General features: G+C 42.3%; 1 protein-coding gene across 1 annotated transcript in view; it reads left to right on the top strand.

Annotated features, from left to right (window-relative positions):
* The window catches only part of POLR1B (RNA polymerase I subunit B), a 34610-nt gene extending 17456 nt beyond the window's left edge, over positions 1 to 17154 (top strand). Inside the window, exons 11-15 of the mRNA XM_059188366.1 lie at positions 4613 to 4783; positions 5769 to 5925; positions 10344 to 10540; positions 11344 to 11597; positions 12636 to 17154. Coding sequence (XP_059044349.1) covers positions 4613 to 4783; positions 5769 to 5925; positions 10344 to 10540; positions 11344 to 11597; positions 12636 to 13518 — 1662 coding nt within the window. The 3' untranslated portion in view covers positions 13519 to 17154. The remainder of the gene's footprint in view (positions 1 to 4612; positions 4784 to 5768; positions 5926 to 10343; positions 10541 to 11343; positions 11598 to 12635) is intronic.
* Positions 17155 to 17580: the final 426 nt, after the last annotated feature.

Below are 17580 nucleotides of genomic sequence, written 5' to 3'. Positions count from 1 at the left end.
TTAAAGATAGGCAAGATACAAGTCATGTCCTGTTGGCTTCTGGATCTTGAAAGTATATTTTTAAAAAATCAAATAGAATGACATCTTTTAACTAACTTACTTGGAATGTTCCTAACGAGAGTGCCGTTACGAGATGACGAGCATTAAAGAATTGTTCTTTGGCAACAGAATGGGTTGTAGTTCGTGCTCTGGTCTATTTGGTTTAGTTTTGGTTTTTTAGTTTTTAAAATTGTTTTACTTTGGTATAATTGTAAATGTAAAGATGTTTGAACAGCAGGAAGAGCTCCCATGTACCCATTCCCTGGTTCCACCAGTTGTTACGTTTTACGTGGTTTATCCATTTGTACGCTCTTTATAAACAGGTACATAGTTTTTTCTTCTGAACCATTTGAGGGTGGTACACAGATAAGACGCCTTTTCCACAAAAATTGCAGAGCATTCTTTCTCAGAACAAGGAGTTTCTCTCCTTACTAATCATAGCACGCATTTTTTTTTTTTTTAGATTTTTATTTATTTATTTGACAGAGAGATCACAAGTAGACGGAGAGGCAGGCAGAGAGAGAGAGAGGGAAGCAGGCTCCTTGCTGAGCAGAGAGCTCGATGCGGGACTCGATCCCAGGACCCTGAGATCATGACCCGAGCCGAAGGCAGCGGCTTAACCCACTGAGCCACCCAGGTGCCCCAACACGCATTTTTTTTAAAAGATTTTATTTATTTATTTGACAGAGAGATCAAGGAGGCAGAGAGAGGCAGGCAGAGAGAGGGAAGCAGGCTCTGCACTGAGCAGAGAGCCCAACGCGGGGCTCGATCCCAGGACCCTGAGATCATGACCTGAGCCAAAGGCAGACACTAAGCCCACTGAGCCGCCCAGGCGCCCCACTGTACACTTTTTAGCATCAGGGTAGTGGAATGTGCCCCTGAAACTCAGATGATCCCAGTTGTCTCAGTCAGGTCCTTTATGGTGTTGTTTTCGCCATCCTGGGCTGGGCCCCGGGCAGCATGTATTACATATAGTTACCATGTTGCTTTCATCTCCTTTACTCTGGAACAGTTCCTCAGCCTTTCAGGTCTTAACTTTAAAAAAACAAAACAAAACCTACAGGCCAGTTATTCGATATTCTTTAATTTATGTGGGCATGGAACTTTCTGATGATGTGATTCAGGATATGCTTTCAAGAGGCACATGAGGCTGGCCTGTCCCGAAGCTATGTTAATTATGATCACTCTCAGGTTGTAGTCTCTAGGTTGACCCGCTGCATCGTTACCAGTTTCTGTGTAATTAGTAACTTGTGGAGAGAGATTTGGAAGCTACATGAAAGCCCATGCCCTCATTAGAGTCTCCCCCACGAACTAGTGACTTCTTTGCAGAATTATTACTATTCTGGGGCATCTGGGTGGCTCAGTCAATTAAGTGTCTGCCTTCGGCTTGGGTTATGATCCCTGGGTCCTGGAATCGAGCCCCATGTCGGGCTCCCTGCTCCGCGGGGGACCTGCTTCTTCCTCTCCCACTCCCCCTGCTTGTGTTCCCTCTCTTGCTGTCTCTCTGTCAAGTGAGTGAATAAAATCTTAAAACAAAAAAACATAAAAAACTACTCTTCTATTGAGGATTTTTTGCTGAGTTTGTTACTACTGTGATGGCTGCCAGATGGTTTCTTAACTCTATTGTTCCTTCGGCATTTATGAGTTGCTGTTCTGTAAGCAGAGTTTTCCCTTCTCCATTTATTTATTTATTCACATCAGCATTGATTTATAAGATGCTTGTTTCATTTCATGAGTATTCATTGCTGCTGCTCATTTTGATGCTCAAACTGGATCCGTTTCCACCCTCTCCAGAAGTCCCTGTCCTTTGGTTTTGTTTATAAATTTACATAATAAAATTTACCATTATAACCATTTTAAGTTCTGTGCCATTAAGCACATTCATACTATTGTGCAACCATCACCCTGTCCATCTCCGGAAGGTTTTCGTCATCCCAGACTGAAACCCTGTTCGTTCCACAGGAACTTGCCATTTCCCCCTTCCCGGATTTCTGGGACCGCTCTTCCACTTTTCTTCATGAACTTTGACTTTACTAGGTACCTCATGTCAGTGGAATCATACAATATTTGTCCCTTCGTGTCTGGCTTATTGCACTCGGCATAATGTTTTCCAAGTTCATCCATGTTGTAGCATGGGTCAGAATCGCATTCCTATTTTATTTTATTTATTTATTTATTTTTAAAGTAGAAGCTTCTCTAAGCCTTTTCTTTTCTTTTTTTTTTTTTTAAGATTTTATTTATTTATTTGATAGAGAAGACACAGTGAGAGAGGGAGCACAAGCAAGGGGAGTGGGAGAGGGAGAAGCAGGCTCCCCGATGAGCAGGGAGCCTGATGTGAGGCTCAATCCCAGGATCCTAGGATCTTGACCTGAGCCGAAGGCAGAAGCTTAATGACTGAGCCACCCAGGCACCCCCACATTCCTTTTTTAAACAGAAGAGTATCCCGTTGAATATACCACATTTTGTTGAGCCATTCATTCATTGGTGGACGCTTGGGTTGCTTCCACCGTTTGGCTGTTGTGAATACAGCCGCTATGAACCCGGGTGTCCAAGTACCTTTTCAAATCCTTGCTTTTAGAACTTTTGGGTGTCTGCCTCCCATCGGAACCATTGGATCATACGGTAATTCCGTGCTTCGTTCTTGGGTCTGTTTGGGGACAAATCTGTCATATTTTCCCTTAGGTGTGTACTGGGTGTATTATATTAATTTATTCCCTAATAATCATCATTCTCTAGTCATAGTGATGAATAATGAATCCTAAATTCCTGGAATAAATCTCACTTGGTCTTGGTGGATTTTTTTCTTCATTGACATGAGTATCTGCTTTATAAAAAGAATTAGAAAGTTTTCCTTTGGGGCGCCTGGGTGGCTCAGTGGGTTAAGCCGCTGCCTTCGGCTCGGGTCATGATCTCAGGGTCCTGGGATCGAGTCCCGCATCGGGCTCTCTGCTCAGCAGGGAGCCTGTTTCCTCCTCTCTCTCTCTCTGCCTGCCTCTCTGCCTACTTGTGATCTCTCTCTGTCAAATAAATAAATAAAATCTTTAAAAAAAAAGAAAGAAAGAAAGTTTTCCTTTGGGGCGCCTGGGTGGCTCAATGGGTTAAAGCCTCTGCCTTCAGCTCAGGTCATGATCCCAGGATCCTGGGATCGAGCCCCGCATCGGGCTCTCTCCTCAGCAGGGAGCCTGCTTCCTCCTCTCTCTCTCTGCCTGCCTCTCTGCCTACTTGTGATCTCTGTCTTTCAAATGAATAAATAAAATCTTAAAAAAAAAAAAAAGTTTTCCTTTGTTTTCAGTGCCCTGGAACAGTTTGTGGAGCATTGGGTTATCTGGGTCTAAGTCTGCTAGAATTCCCCTCTGAAACCGTCTGGCAAGTGCTTTCTTTGGGGGTAGTTTCTGGATACCTTTATTTCTAATATGGAAATTGATCATCTTTTAAAAGGTTTTCTACCTCTCTTGAGGTCTGTTTTGTTAAATTGCATTTTATCCATTTCATCTTGATTTCTTATAGGTATGCAGAGTATACCCATGATTTTAAAATTTAGTTTTAATGTTTTTTTCCTGTTGTTATTTCCTACTCAGCACATTTGTGTGTTTGTGTCCCCTTTTCTTCTTGTTTAGTTTAAGTGAGGGTTTTTTTTTTTTCTTTTTAAGAACCAAGAATTTTGATTTGTTGTTTTGAATCTTTTTCATGCTATACCTCATTAATTGCAGGTTCTATCTTTGTTAACTTGTAGGGAGTTTGTGTGTTTTTGTGTGTATCTGTTGGCTTTTTTTTTTTAGCTTTTGCATTAAGATTTTAACCCATCTATTTTTTTTGATGACTTAATTAGCTGTGACCGCCCTTAAGTTCTGATATATAGGTTTCATTATTTTTTCACATTTCTGTAATGTGGGTTCATATTTACCCAGGAGTTGATCAATGAAAGTTTTGTTGTTTTTTAAATTCCAGGTAGAAGGGCCTTTTCATTGAGTACAGTTTATAGGTTTTTGTTTTGTTTTGTTTTAAAGATTTTATTTATTTGACAGAAAGAGATACAGCGAGAGAGGGAACACAAGCAAGGGGAGTGGGAGAGGGAGAAGCAGGCTCCCCGCTGAGCAGGCAGCGTGATGCAGGGCTTGATCCCAGGACCCTGGGATCGTGACCTGAGCCGAAGGCAGAGGCTTAACGACTGAGTCGCCCAGGCACCCCCATTGAATAACAGGTTTAAAATAAAACCAGTAACGTACTATATTCTGGACATCAGAGGACAAACTTTTGCTTAGTGTGTTCGTTCACACACACCTTCTTGGTTTACCTTTCCCTGAGTCTTCCCCATTACCAGTTTGTCACATAGTAGGGCTGTGCCCCGCCTCCCCCCCGAAAGTAGGGCTTTTGCCAGCTCTGGATACTGGGTGAGTGGCATTCTGTGCGGTGATGAGACTGGCAGGGCACTAGGAAGTTACTGGCATAACTAATTTCCTCATACTGCTGTTTATATTTGACCTCCTTCCCCATTCTGCCTACCTCCTGGGTGGCAGGAGATAGATATAAAACACGTCGCTCCTTAATTGAACTTTCTTTTTGTTGAAAACAGGTGTTGAGAGAAAAAAGAATTCCTCCCTGGATGGAAGTGGCCCTTATCCCCATGACAGGAAAACCAAGTCTGTACCCAGGATTGTTCCTGTTTACCACTCCTTGTAGACTGGTGCGTCCCGTGCAGAACTTGGAATTAGGCAAAGAAGAACTAATTGGAACTATGGAGCAGGTACGTAGAACATTGTGATTGGTACCTGTATGTGCTCGTGTAGTGTACAACTTCAGGAAACATAATAACCACTGTGTTTTTTTTTTTAAATTTTTTATGAAGATTTTATTTATTTATTTGAGAGAACACAAGCATGGGGAGCAGCAGAGGGAGAGGGAGAAGCAGGCTTTCCACTGAGCAGGGAGCCTGACATGGGGCTCAATCTCAAGACCATGAGATCATGACCTGAGCGAAGGCGCCCCTAACCACTATTTTTTTTAAAGTGTTATCAGGGCGCTTGGGTGGCTCAGTCCCACTCTTGATTTTGGTTCAGGTCATGGGATCGACCCCTATGTCAGGCTTCCATGTTCAATGGAAGTCAGCTTCAGATTCTCTCTCTCTCTGCCCCTCCCCCTGCTTGTGCACTCTCTCTCTCTCTCTCTCTCTCAAAATAACAACAACAACAAAAAAAACAAAACAACAACAAAAAAAACCAACAAAAACAAAACTTTTTATAAAGTGCTGTCATTGTTTAGTAATGATTGGGCATTTGCAAGAAAACCAGAACTTACCTTCTGCCTCCTTTGTGACCTCTCATTGCAAGAGAGGATTAGTGGTCACATCACCTGCCTGCCCATCCTGCCCCGCTCCTTGGCACCTGGCTCTGCCTCAGGTGCTGAGGTGGGAACATTCCATCAGACTTACAGTATTTACCTACACCTTCGCAGTTGTAAAACTGTGAGCTTTGTGCTGCTTCAAAGTATCTTTGTTCCCCTCCTTTACAGTTGGGCCAGGGTGGATTTAGAATGAAAAGTGTCAGGCAAACAGTTTTTCTGACCCGAAGCTTCCCTATGCTTCCCAGTGGATCCCATCAGTGTTCATGATGCTCAGTGGGGAAGGTTTTCGATCCCAGTGTTTGAGTGCCACACTCTGAGAGAGAGGGAGAGTTAATAGGTTAGCCGTCAGGTACTCTGCCTTGAACTTCCTTGTCCTTCCTCTTTTCCAGATCTTCATGAACATTGCCATCTTTGAGGATGAGGTTTTGGCAGGTGTTACCACTCACCAGGAGCTCTTCCCCCACAGCCTGCTGAGTGTGATCGCCAACTTCATCCCTTTCTCCGATCACAACCAGAGTCCCCGGAACATGTACCAGTGCCAGATGGGTAAGATGCAGTGGAGAGTGGTGGTATTCACAAAGAAAGGCGCTTGTAACTTTTTCATTGTGAAACAATTTCAAACTCAGAGAAGTGTTGTGAGCACAGCACAAAGAACTCCCATAAGCCCTTTATGTAGATTTTGTTAACATGTTGTCCCATGTGTACCGTTTTCCATTTGGAGGTAAGCTGCAGACCGATGCCCCTTCACTCTGAAGAATTTCATTGTGTATTTCCTACCAGTAAGGATGTCCCCTTGCGTATTACGGGGCAAAGATTAACATCAGGAAGTGTACCATTGATGTCATTATACTGCTTTATAGTCTTTACTCAGATTTTGACGTATCTTCCCAAAAACATGGTTTATGGCAGATTTTTTTCTATGTAGCACTAGTCCTCAATCACACGTAGCATTTAGTTGTTGAATCTCTTTTTTTAAATTTTTTTTATTTTTATTTTTTTTAAGATTTTATTTATTTAGTTGACAGAGAGAGATCACAAGCAGGCAGAGAGGCAGGCACAGAGAGAGAGGAGGAAGCAGGCTTACTGCTGAGCAGAGAGCCCGATGCGGGACTCGATCCCAGGACCCCGTGATCATGACCTGAGCCAAAGGCAGGGGCTTTAACCCACTGAGCCACCCAGGCACCCCCCTAGTTGTTGAATCTCTTTAGTCATTTATTTATTTATTTATTTTTAAATGATTATTTATTTATTTATTTGAGAGAGAGAGAGAGCAAGCACGAGAGGAGAGAGATCAGCAGGAGAAGCAGACTCCCTACTGAGCAGGGAGTCTGATGTGGGACTTGATCCCAGGACTCCAGGATCATGACCTGAGCCGAAGGCAGTCGCTTAACCAACTGAGCCACCCAGGCGCCCCTCTTTAGTCATTTAAATTAGATCCTTAGCCTTTGTCATCTCTGACACTGATGTTTTTGAACAGAAAGGTCATTTTGTGGAATGTTTGTCGATTTGGATTTGTCTGAGATCCTGTGATTGGATTTTTGAAGAACCCAAGCCGTAGTTTTTCCCATATCTCACCACTGCCAACGCCCTGCCTGCCCACCCAGTGATTCCGGTTTCCACTGAGTGTCGTATCCCTTGAGCCTGGAAGCCTTCCTTTAGTGCTTATTTTTGTAGGTTAGGTTGCTGGCTACAAATCCTCTTAGTTTTTGTTCCTCTGGAAATGTCTATATTTGATCTTTACCTGGAACTGGATGTACAATTCTGGTTGAACAGTTACAGTTTTTCAGCACTTAAGAGATTTTACTGGGTCTCTTCTTGGTCTTTGTCATTTGTGTTAGAAGTCAGTGGTTGTACGTGTCATTGTTTGCTTGTATGTAATGTGTTCTTTTCTCCTGTCTGTAAGATTTTCTCTTCATATCTCATTGGTAGCTGATTGTGATATGCCCATATATGATGGTCTTTGTGCTTGGGGTTTACTGGTCTTCTAAAATCTGTTTTAAAAGATGTCATCAAATTTGTACTTTTCTGCCATTATTTCTAGAAACCCTGCTTCTGCCCTATTCTCTCACACCTCCTCTGAGATTTCAGTATATGTGTCATCTATGTTAAACCTTTTGATATTGCCCTATAAGCCATGGGGTCTCTGTTCTTTTCTTTTTTTTAAAGAGTTTATTTATTTATTTATTTGACAGAGATCACAAGTAGACAGCGAGGCAGGCAGAGAGAGAGGAGGAAGCAGGCTCCCTGCTGAGCAGAGAGCCCGATGTGAGGCTCCATCCCAGGACCCTGGGATCATGACCTGAGCCGAAAGCAGAGGCTTCAACCCGCTGAGCCACTCAGGCGCCCCATGTTCTGTTCTTTTTTTTTCCCCCAGTCTTTTTTTTTTTCTTTATCTTCAGACTGGATTTTTTTTTTTTTTTTTAAATTTTATTTATTTATTTGACAGAGAGAGAATACGAGCAGGGAGAACAACAGAGGGAGAGCTAGAAGCAGGCTCCCTGTTGAGCAAGGAGCCCGAAGCGGGGTTTGATCCCAGGACCCTGGGATCATGACCTGAGCCAAAGACAGACACTTAACCAACTGAGCAACCCAGGCGCCCCCAGATTGGATCATTTTTACTGATCTATCATTATCCTCACTGACTTTTTATTCTATTTCGGATATTTAATGTTTCAGCCCTTTGTTTCCATTCATTCATTCATTCATTCATTTATTTATTTATTTATTTATTTATTTTAAAGATTTTATTTATTTATTTATTTGACAGAGAGAGAGATCACAAGTAGGCGGAGAGTCAGGCAGAGAGAGAGAGAGAGAAGCAGGCTCCCGCTGAGCAAAGAGCCCGATGCGGGGCTCGATCCCAGGACCCTGAGATCATGACCTGAGCCGAAGGCAGCGGCTTAATCCACTGAGCCACCCAGGCGCCCCAGTTTCCATTTATTTTTTATAGTTTCTGTTTTCTCAGAGATTGTTTTCTTTGTGAATTGTTTTCCTTTGTTTTTGAGCATAGTTGTAACAAGTCTTTAAAAACCGTTATCTGCTAACTACAACATCCTTTTTTTTTTCTTTTTAAGATTTATTATTGTATTTTTTAGGGAGAGGGAGAAGCAGACGCCCTGCTGCAGGGAGCCTGATTGAGGCTCGATCCCAGGACCTCGGGATCATGACCAGAGCCACCCAGGTGCCCTGCTAATTCCAACATTGGGTCACCTCGGGATCACTCTCCATTGATTACATTTTTTTTTTCTTGAGCCATGGGTTCTGTTTTCCTGTTTCTTTATATTTCTAGAACTATCAGATCATATCGGGAATGTTGTAAATGATAGGTTTTAAGACTGGGTTCTAGGGGTGCCTTGGTGGCTTAGTGGTTAAGGCCTCTGCCTTTGGCTCGGGTCATGATCTCAGGGTCCTAGGATCGAGCCCCACATTGGGCCTTCTGCTCAGCCGGGAGCCTGCTTCTTCCTCTCTCTCTGCCTGCCTCTCTGCCTACTTGTGATCACTGTCTGTCAAATAGGTAGTTAAAATCTTTAAAAAAAAGAAAAAAAAAAGACTGGGTTCTATTACATTCCTTTGAAGAGGATTGGTTTTTAGATTTAACTGATAGATAGCTGAACATAGCAGTTGTATGTTCTTCTAGCCTTAGATGGGCTTCTTAGATCTGTCCCATGCATGCACAGCTCAGCCCACTGAGATCTGGACTCAGTTTATACATAGAGTTTAAGGCCCTCCCTTTATGTTTCTTCCCTTTCTAAAACTTCCCCCCTGACTTTCCAGTTGCCATTGTATTCTGAACTCTATTCCTTGGCTCTTTAAGCCAGTAAAAAGGCAGGTTTCTGTTTGGGTTATAGCCGCTTTGGTGACTGGACAGCCAGGCCAAAACAAAAACATTAAAACCTGAAAAACGTTAGTAGTTTACTCAGTCCCATTTCTTTCATTCGAGTGTATATTCTTTTCCAGTTCCTCACTGCTTCTGGTTACTCTCCAGTGCTTTCAGGGTGTGTGTGTGTGTGTGTGTGTGTGTGCGCCCGTATGGTGTTTTTGTTTTGTATTGTTCTGGATCTTATATGTGGAGGGTGGTCTTGTAGGAGTACCCTTCTATTACTGGAAGCCAGAAGTCTCCTTTTCTGTATTTTAAAATTCCAAAGAGAGAGAGAGACAGAGAGAGTGTCATATAGTCTTAAAAATCTTATTGTTTCAAATTGATTCTCTATAATATAAAGTAGAAAGAAGTCTTACTTTCCTACCTGGGAATTAACAAATACTGACTTATAATGTAATTATAAATAATTATAATTATAATTAAAAATATAATTATGAAATAATTAACAAATACTGACATTTTGCTCTGTGTAAGAAAGCAGATAAGTTACTATACCATTTTCACCCCTTCTCTTCCCCCACTAGTAATACCTTATATTATATATATCCTTTACTATCCCTTTTTATGCTTTTCTTCATCATACATGTATTCATAAACTAGGTATGGAATCGTCTGGGATGTGTTACAAATATACATAAATCCTATAATATTAACTGTCATTCTGTGCTTTTTCCCCCTCAGCGTTGTCTTCATGGTCTGGTTACACAGCTACATGTGGTTCTGCTTCATTTTGATGCTGTGTGTTAGTCTATAGTGAGCAGAACCACCACGATTAATTTATTCATTCCCCCATGATGAATGTTTTGTTGTTTCCTGTTTTATTTTATTTTTTAAAATATTGTATTTGTTTGAGCGAGAGAGTGAGGCAGAGAACAAGAGTGGAGTGAGAGGCAGAGAGAGAAGCAGACACCCCACTGAGCAGAGAGTCTGATGCAGGGCTTGATCCCAGGATTCCCGAGATCATGACCTGAGCTGAAGGCAGATGCTTAACTGACTGAGCCACCCAGGCACCCCTCTAATTTTATATATGACCTTTATAATCAGGGGGAAAAAAGATGCTAAAGTTTTTTCCCCCCCTTTGTAGGGAAGCAAACCATGGGCTTTCCACTTCTCACTTACCAAGCTCGATCAGATAATAAACTGTATCGTCTTCAGACTCCACAAAGCCCTTTAGTGAGACCATACATGTATGATTATTATGACATGGATAACTATCCAATTGGGACAAATGCCATCGTTGCTGTTATTTCTTACACTGGCTACGATATGGAAGATGCCATGGTAAGTTCTCCCAGGAGATGTCGTTCCATTCCTTTTACTTTCTAACTTTTTTGTTTACTGTGTTTCTACATCCTGGTGCATGAGTGTTCTGTTAAATGATGAATTGCTAGTCTCCATGAAAGTGGCAAGCCCTAAGGGATATTCACTAAATATTCAGATATGCATGCATGGTGCATATTTGAGTACATAGTATAAGGTGTTGAATGAGTATAGTCTTGGGAATATCTACCTTTTATATTTATGCATGATTAGGTTTTAAGCCATAGTGTAGGTGGCTTGGAAAATGTGTTTTGTTTTGTTTAAGATTTTATTTATTTGAGTAAGAGGGCACAAGCAGGGGGAGGGGCAAAGGGAGAGGGAGAAGCAGGCTCCCTGCCCGATGTGGGGCTTGATCCCAGGACCCTGGGATCACGCCTGAGCCGAAGGCAGATACTTAACTGACTGAGCCACATAGGTGTTCCAGAAAATCTGGAGTTTTTATTTTATTTTATTTTTTTAATATTTATTTATTTGTCAGAGAGAAAGAGAGAGCACACAAGCAGGCAGAGTAGCAGGCAGAGGCAGAGAGAGAAGCAGTCTCCCCACTGAGTAAGGAGCCTGATGCAGGACTTGATCCCAGGACCCTGGGATCATGACCTGAGCCAAAAGCAGACGCTTAACTGATTGAGCCACCCAGGCATCCCTGGAGTTTTTTAAATAGAATGCCAGCTATCCTAAACCATGTATTTTCATTCTAACCATTTTTATTGTAAAATCCCCATTTGGCCTCAGTGTCTTAAATTAACAATTCTTTGACCTCATAGATCGTGAATAAGGCCTCCTGGGAACGAGGCTTTGCCCATGGAAGTGTCTACAAGTCTGAGTTCATAGATCTATCTGAGAAAATTAAACAAGGAGACGATAGTCTGGTGTTTGGAGTCAAACCTGGTGACCCGCGGATTCTGCAAAAGTTAGATGACGATGGCTTGCCGTTCATCGGAGCCCAGCTACAGTATGGAGACCCGTATTATGGCTACCTGAACCTCAACACCGGAGAAAGCTTCGTGATGTACTATAAGTAAGTTCGGGTACCCAGTGCTATTTTTAAAAGGCTGTTTCTCCCTGAAGTTGGTGAGGTCAGTGAAATTTACCTTGTAAGAGGTGAATTTTGGAGAAGATAACTGAATTGGCATTTCTTTTCTTTCTTTCTTTCTTTTTTTTAAAAAAAGATTTATTTATTTATTTATTTGACCGGGGGGGGGGGATCACAAGTAGGCAGAGGGGGAGGGGGAGGCAGGCTCTCCACTGAGCAGAGAGCCTGATGCGGGTCTCGATCCCAGGACCCTGAGATCATGAACTGAGCCAAAGGCAGAGGCTTTAACCCACTGAGCCACCCAGGCGCCCCTGAATTGGCATTTCTTAAATGAGATAAAGTTTGGTGTGTGCTGTTCGGCCTTTGTTTTTCTGCTTCTCTTGCCAGTGTGTTAGGATTTGACAAGTTGCCTGCGACTTCTTTTAAAAATAGGCTATTCAAACATAATCATCTCTCTCGGGATGTAGTTAGGGATTTTCCTAGCTAAAAATGTCAAGTTCATGATGCCTCTTGCTAAAATTAAAAATGTTTAGCTTATTTTACATCTATGAAATGGTTTCAGCTGTAGGTCTTTGTAGGTAGTCTCTGTTGCTGTTCTTTCGGGTGAGCAGAGTTCCGTAGCGAACGGAATCAGCAGCCCTGTTCACAAGTGTTTTTAGGGATACCAGCTCTCTTTGTGCTGGAGAAGAGATGTGAGAATAAGTTGTGCAGATATCCTTTATGAAGCACTAATTATGTCAATTAAAACTTAGAGGTGTCTTGGGGCGCCTGGGTGGCTCAGTGGGTTAAAGCCTCTGCCTTCGACTCAGGTCATGATCCCAGGGTCCTGGGATTGAACCCCGCATCGGGCTCTCTGCTCAGCAGGGAGCCTGCTTCCTCCTCTCTCTCTGACTGCCTCTCTGCCTACTTGTGATCTCTGTCTGTCAAATAAATAAATAAAATCTTTAAAAAAAAAAAACAACTTAGAGGTGTCTTTGTCAGCGTAAAGAGAATAGTTAGACTTCTGTCTGCTTTTTTTCCCAGGAGTAAAGAAAATTGCATCGTGGATAACATCAAAGTGTGTAGTAATGACACCGGCAATGGGAAGTTCAAGTGTATCTGCATCACGATGAGAGTCCCTCGGAACCCGACCATTGGAGACAAATTCGCCAGTCGCCACGGGCAGAAGGGCATCCTGAGCAGGCTGTGGCCAGTAGAGGACATGCCGTTCACCGAGAGTGGGATGGTTCCAGACATTCTGTTCAATCCTCACGGTTTTCCATCCCGCATGACCATCGGGATGTTAATTGAAAGTATGGCAGGGAAGTCCGCTGCCCTGCACGGTCTCTGCCATGATGCGACACCCTTTACCTTTTCAGAGGAGAACTCGGCCTTGGAGTACTTCGGGGAGCTGTTAAAAGCCGGTGGCTACAACTTCTATGGCACCGAGAGGTTGTACAGCGGCATCAGTGGACTAGAACTAGAAGCAGACATTTTCATAGGTGTGGTTTATTACCAGCGTTTGCGCCACATGGTCTCAGACAAGTTCCAGGTTAGGACCACGGGAGCCAGAGACAAAGTCACCAATCAGCCTATTGGGGGAAGGAATGTCCAGGGTGGAATCCGTTTTGGGGAAATGGAGCGGGACGCTCTTTTAGCTCATGGTACATCTTTTCTCCTGCATGACCGCCTCTTCAACTGTTCGGATCGCTCGGTAGCACACGTGTGTGTTAAGTGTGGCAGTTTACTATCTCCGCTGCTGGAGAAGCCACCCCCTTCCTGGTCCGCCACGCGCAACAGAAAATACAACTGTACGTTATGTGATCGAAGTGACACCATCGACACTGTTTCTGTGCCTTACGTTTTCCGGTATTTTGTAGCTGAACTGGCAGCCATGAACATTAAGGTGAAACTGGATGTCATTTAACTTGATGGCACCTTTCGGGTTAGGAGAACGATCGGATTAAAACAAACTCTAACTTGGGTTCAGTAAAGAGATGACTCAGTTCCTCGGGAGTTTTTCTCAGGGGTGTTCGGGTTTTCCACCAAGACCGGGCAACTAAGAATTCAGGATTTCTGAGTCTCATCAGGATAACTACTGAAGCTGATTTGCAGTATATTTGTTCAAAAGTTCCACAAGCATCTTTAAAAATGATACACGGGAAAAAAAATGATACACGGATAAGTCGAAGGGTATACAGGGAAGTCTTTCCAACGCCAGAGTCCCTGTACCCTACTTTCTCTGGGCAGTGACCATCAAACGTTTCTCCATCTAGAACAAAGCAACCCAATACAAATACTATTGCAAGCCATATATTTCATTTTGTATTTGCTTATATCCACATTAAAGTAAAAACCAAAGGTACTTCTATTGAAGTGTAATTGTTCAACAAAACTGTGCATGTTTAACGTGTACAATTAGACGGGTTTGAGCATATGCATACACCTGTGAAATGATCACCGCAATCGAGGTAAGAAACCCCACCTCCAAAAGATTCCTTGTGCCTTTTGGGTGTGTGTGTGCGTGCGTACGCGCGCGCGTGTTTGGTTAAAAAACACTGAATTTGACATCTACCCTCTTAACACATGTTTAGGTGTACAGTAGAATATTGTTAACTAGAGGCAGAGCTCACTCATTTTGGAGCGATGGAGCTGTACACCCACTCGACACCAACTCCCTGTTTCCCCCCCACCAGCTCCTGGTAGCCATCATTCTAGTCTGACTCTTTCAGATCCCTCATATAAGTGGGATCATGCAGTATTTGTGGTTCTGTGACAGGCTTATTTTACTTAGTGTAATGGCCTTGAGGTTTATCCATGTTGCACATGGCAGGATTTCCTTTTTTAGAGCTGAATAATATTCCATTGTATGTATGGCATGTTTTCTTTATTCATCTTTTTTTTTAAGATTTTACTTATTTATTTGAGAGAGTGAGAGAAAGCATCAGCAATGGGGAGTTGGGGGTGGGGGAGAAGCAGGCTCTCTGCCAAACAGGGAGCCCAATATGGGACTCGATTCTGGACCTCAGGATCATGACCTGACCTGAAGGCAGACACTCAACTGACTGAGCCATGCAGGTGCCCCTCTTTGTTCCTCTCTTGATGGAGATTTAGGTTGCTTCCATATCTTAGAAATAATGTTCATATGCTATATTTTATTCAATGTAATACAGCCAAAATGCCATTTCCACGTGTAATAAATATAATTTATGGAGATAGTTTACATTCTTTTTCCATACTAACCTCTAAAATCCAGTGGCTGTTTTTCTGTGTACAGTATTTCATTGTTTGGACGTATTGTTCCCTCCTGGGGCGTATTTGGGCAGTTTCATTCTTTGGGCACTATAAATGGTGCTGGTAGTAGATGACCTTGTATTCACTTGTGAATACATGCTCTTTGATGTTAAACTTTACTAAGATAATTCTTGAGTCTGGCTTTAGGTGTCTCTTAGTAATGATAAGGCAGATGGAGCTAGACTGAGAAAACTAGTATATCCTGGCTTTGCTTCATTAAACTGTTGGGAAAAAGAAATAAGGAAAAATGGCTCAAATCTGTTGGCTGATACTTGCATTACTGTTAGTAGACTCCCGGATGAACTTGACCACCCCATTCCAGTCTCTGTCTCTCTCACAAGCCCATAGCTGAGGTCTGTGGTTCCAAGTCTCCCAATTTTTTTTAGGAGCACTAAAAATGGTAACAAATAAAGTTTGTTTTATCTTTTGTTTTTTATTTAAATTCCAGTTAATATATAGTGTAATACTAGTTTTAGGAGTAGAATTTAGAGATTCATCACTTCCGTATACCATGCGGTGCTCATCATCAGTGCCCTCCTTAACCCCCTTCACTCACTTCCCCTCCCCCCCGGCTGCCTCCCTTCCAGCAATCCTGTTTGTTCTCTAGAGTTAAGAGTCTTTGATGGTTTGCCTCTCTTTGTCCCGTCCCTCGCTGTGTTGATCTGTTTTATTTCTTAAATTCCACAGAGTGACATCATATGTCTTATCTCTTATTGGCTTATCTTTTTTAAATTTATAGATTCACAAAATTGACATTGGGACAATTCCCAAAGTTTAGTCCTGTTTCACCGGTTTTACATGCACTCCTTTGTGTGTGTGTGTATTGTTCGGATCAGTCATACCACGTGTAGACTGATGTAACGACCATAAATAATCAAGACACAGGACTACAAACCGTAAGTGATGCTATCATAGGAAACAAACATGAGATTGCTGGAGGGGAATGGAGTAAGTGGTTGATAGACATTAAGGAGGAAAAGTGATACAATGAACACTAGGTATTATATAAGACTGATGAATCACTGATCTCTGCCTCTGAAAGTAATAATATACCATATGTTAACTGAATTTATATGAAAAAAAAAAAAAAAAAAAGACACATAACTATTCCACACCACAAGGCTCAGCCATGATTTTTTCCCTTCATAGCTGTCCCCAACCCTATCCCCCATCTTTAACCCCTGGCAACCACTAATCTATTCTCCATCTCTATAATCTTGTTATTTCAAGAATATTATATAAATGGAATCATATAGTAGTGACCTTTTGAAATTGGCCTTTTCCACTCTGTAGTTCCCCTGAGATTCACTCAGGTTCTTGCATGTGTCAGTAACTTATTCCTTCTTACTGCCACTCAGCACTCCATGAGAGGGTGCAGTTTTTACTTTATCATTTGGGTTTGGTTTTTGGTAGATCATGCTTTTGGTGTCATGTCTTAAGAACTCCTCAAGCCCAGGGGTGCCTGTGTGGTTCAGTGGGCTAAAGCCTTCAGCTCAGATCATGATCTCAGGGTCCTGGTATTGAGCCCCACATCGGGCTCTCTGCTCAGCAGGGAGCCTGCCTCCCCATCTCTCTCTCTGCCTGCCTCTCTGCCTACTCGCGATCTCTGTCTGTCAAATAAATAAATAAATCTTAAAAAAAAAAAAAACAAACAAAAAACTCTTCAAGCCCAAAGATTTTATATATTCTAAGCGTTTATAATTTTATGCTGTACACTTAAATCTAGGATCCATGTATCCCTTTTGAGTTTTTTTTTAAGATTTGCCCATTTATTAGAGTGTGTGAGTGGAGGGGGTGGGGACAGGCAGACAGAATCTCGAGCAGATCTTGCTGGTGGGGAGCCCGACAACACAGGAATCAGTTGCAGAACCCTGAGACCACCACCTGAGCCGAAATCAAGAGTTGGATGCCCAACTGACTTAACCACCCAGGGGCCCCTTGAGTAATTTTTCTATAAGGTGTGAGGTTCAGCTCAAGATTCCTCTTGGTTTTTTTTGTTTGTTTGTTTTGTTTTTTTGCCAGAGGACTGGATATATTATGTATCTCTTTGCTGTGTTGGTATAACACAAATTAGTGTATGCAGTAAATGGATACAGGTGTAGACAAGATACATATTTATACAAATGGAATTGTTGTTGTGAAACAAATGTCTCCAAGGAAAGGATGGAGCTGTATGTAAAACTGAATGTTACTTATGTCTATGAATGGAATATTGGATAACATTAATATTTTAAGGAAATAAATACAAAATTGAATGATGGGTTAATTATCCAAATAGCATATGGGTAGATATAAAACTGCAGTAGAATAGGGCTGTCAGCTTCTGTATTTATAAAAGCGAGTTTCCTAATGAAAGAACAGAACTATACACAAGATGGAATAAATAAGTTGTCTCTGTTAAGAATGCTGATACAACGAAAATGAATTGCCCCACTGTGGTCCTTGAAATGAACCGGTTTTATTTAATGGACACTCCATACACCCAAGTGGTTGTAACAGGTACTGCAAGCTGTATTATAAGAACAGATGTTTCAAATATGTGTGGTCCTTCTTTCGATGGGAAGTGTTCCCACAGTGATCCACAGTGAGGCAGATCCACAGTGAGGATGGTGCCAACAGGCCGATGCCAACAGGCCGAGTACCTCTGTGAGACCCAGCAGGCACCCCAGCCCCGCACTGCCATGTAGGGGAGACA

This window comes from Mustela lutreola, chromosome 9 (assembly GCF_030435805.1).
Source record: "Mustela lutreola isolate mMusLut2 chromosome 9, mMusLut2.pri, whole genome shotgun sequence".
NCBI lineage: Eukaryota > Metazoa > Chordata > Mammalia > Carnivora > Mustelidae > Mustela > Mustela lutreola.
The sequence above is the reverse complement of the archived record's forward strand: the minus strand, read 5'-3'. Positions and strand labels throughout refer to the sequence as shown.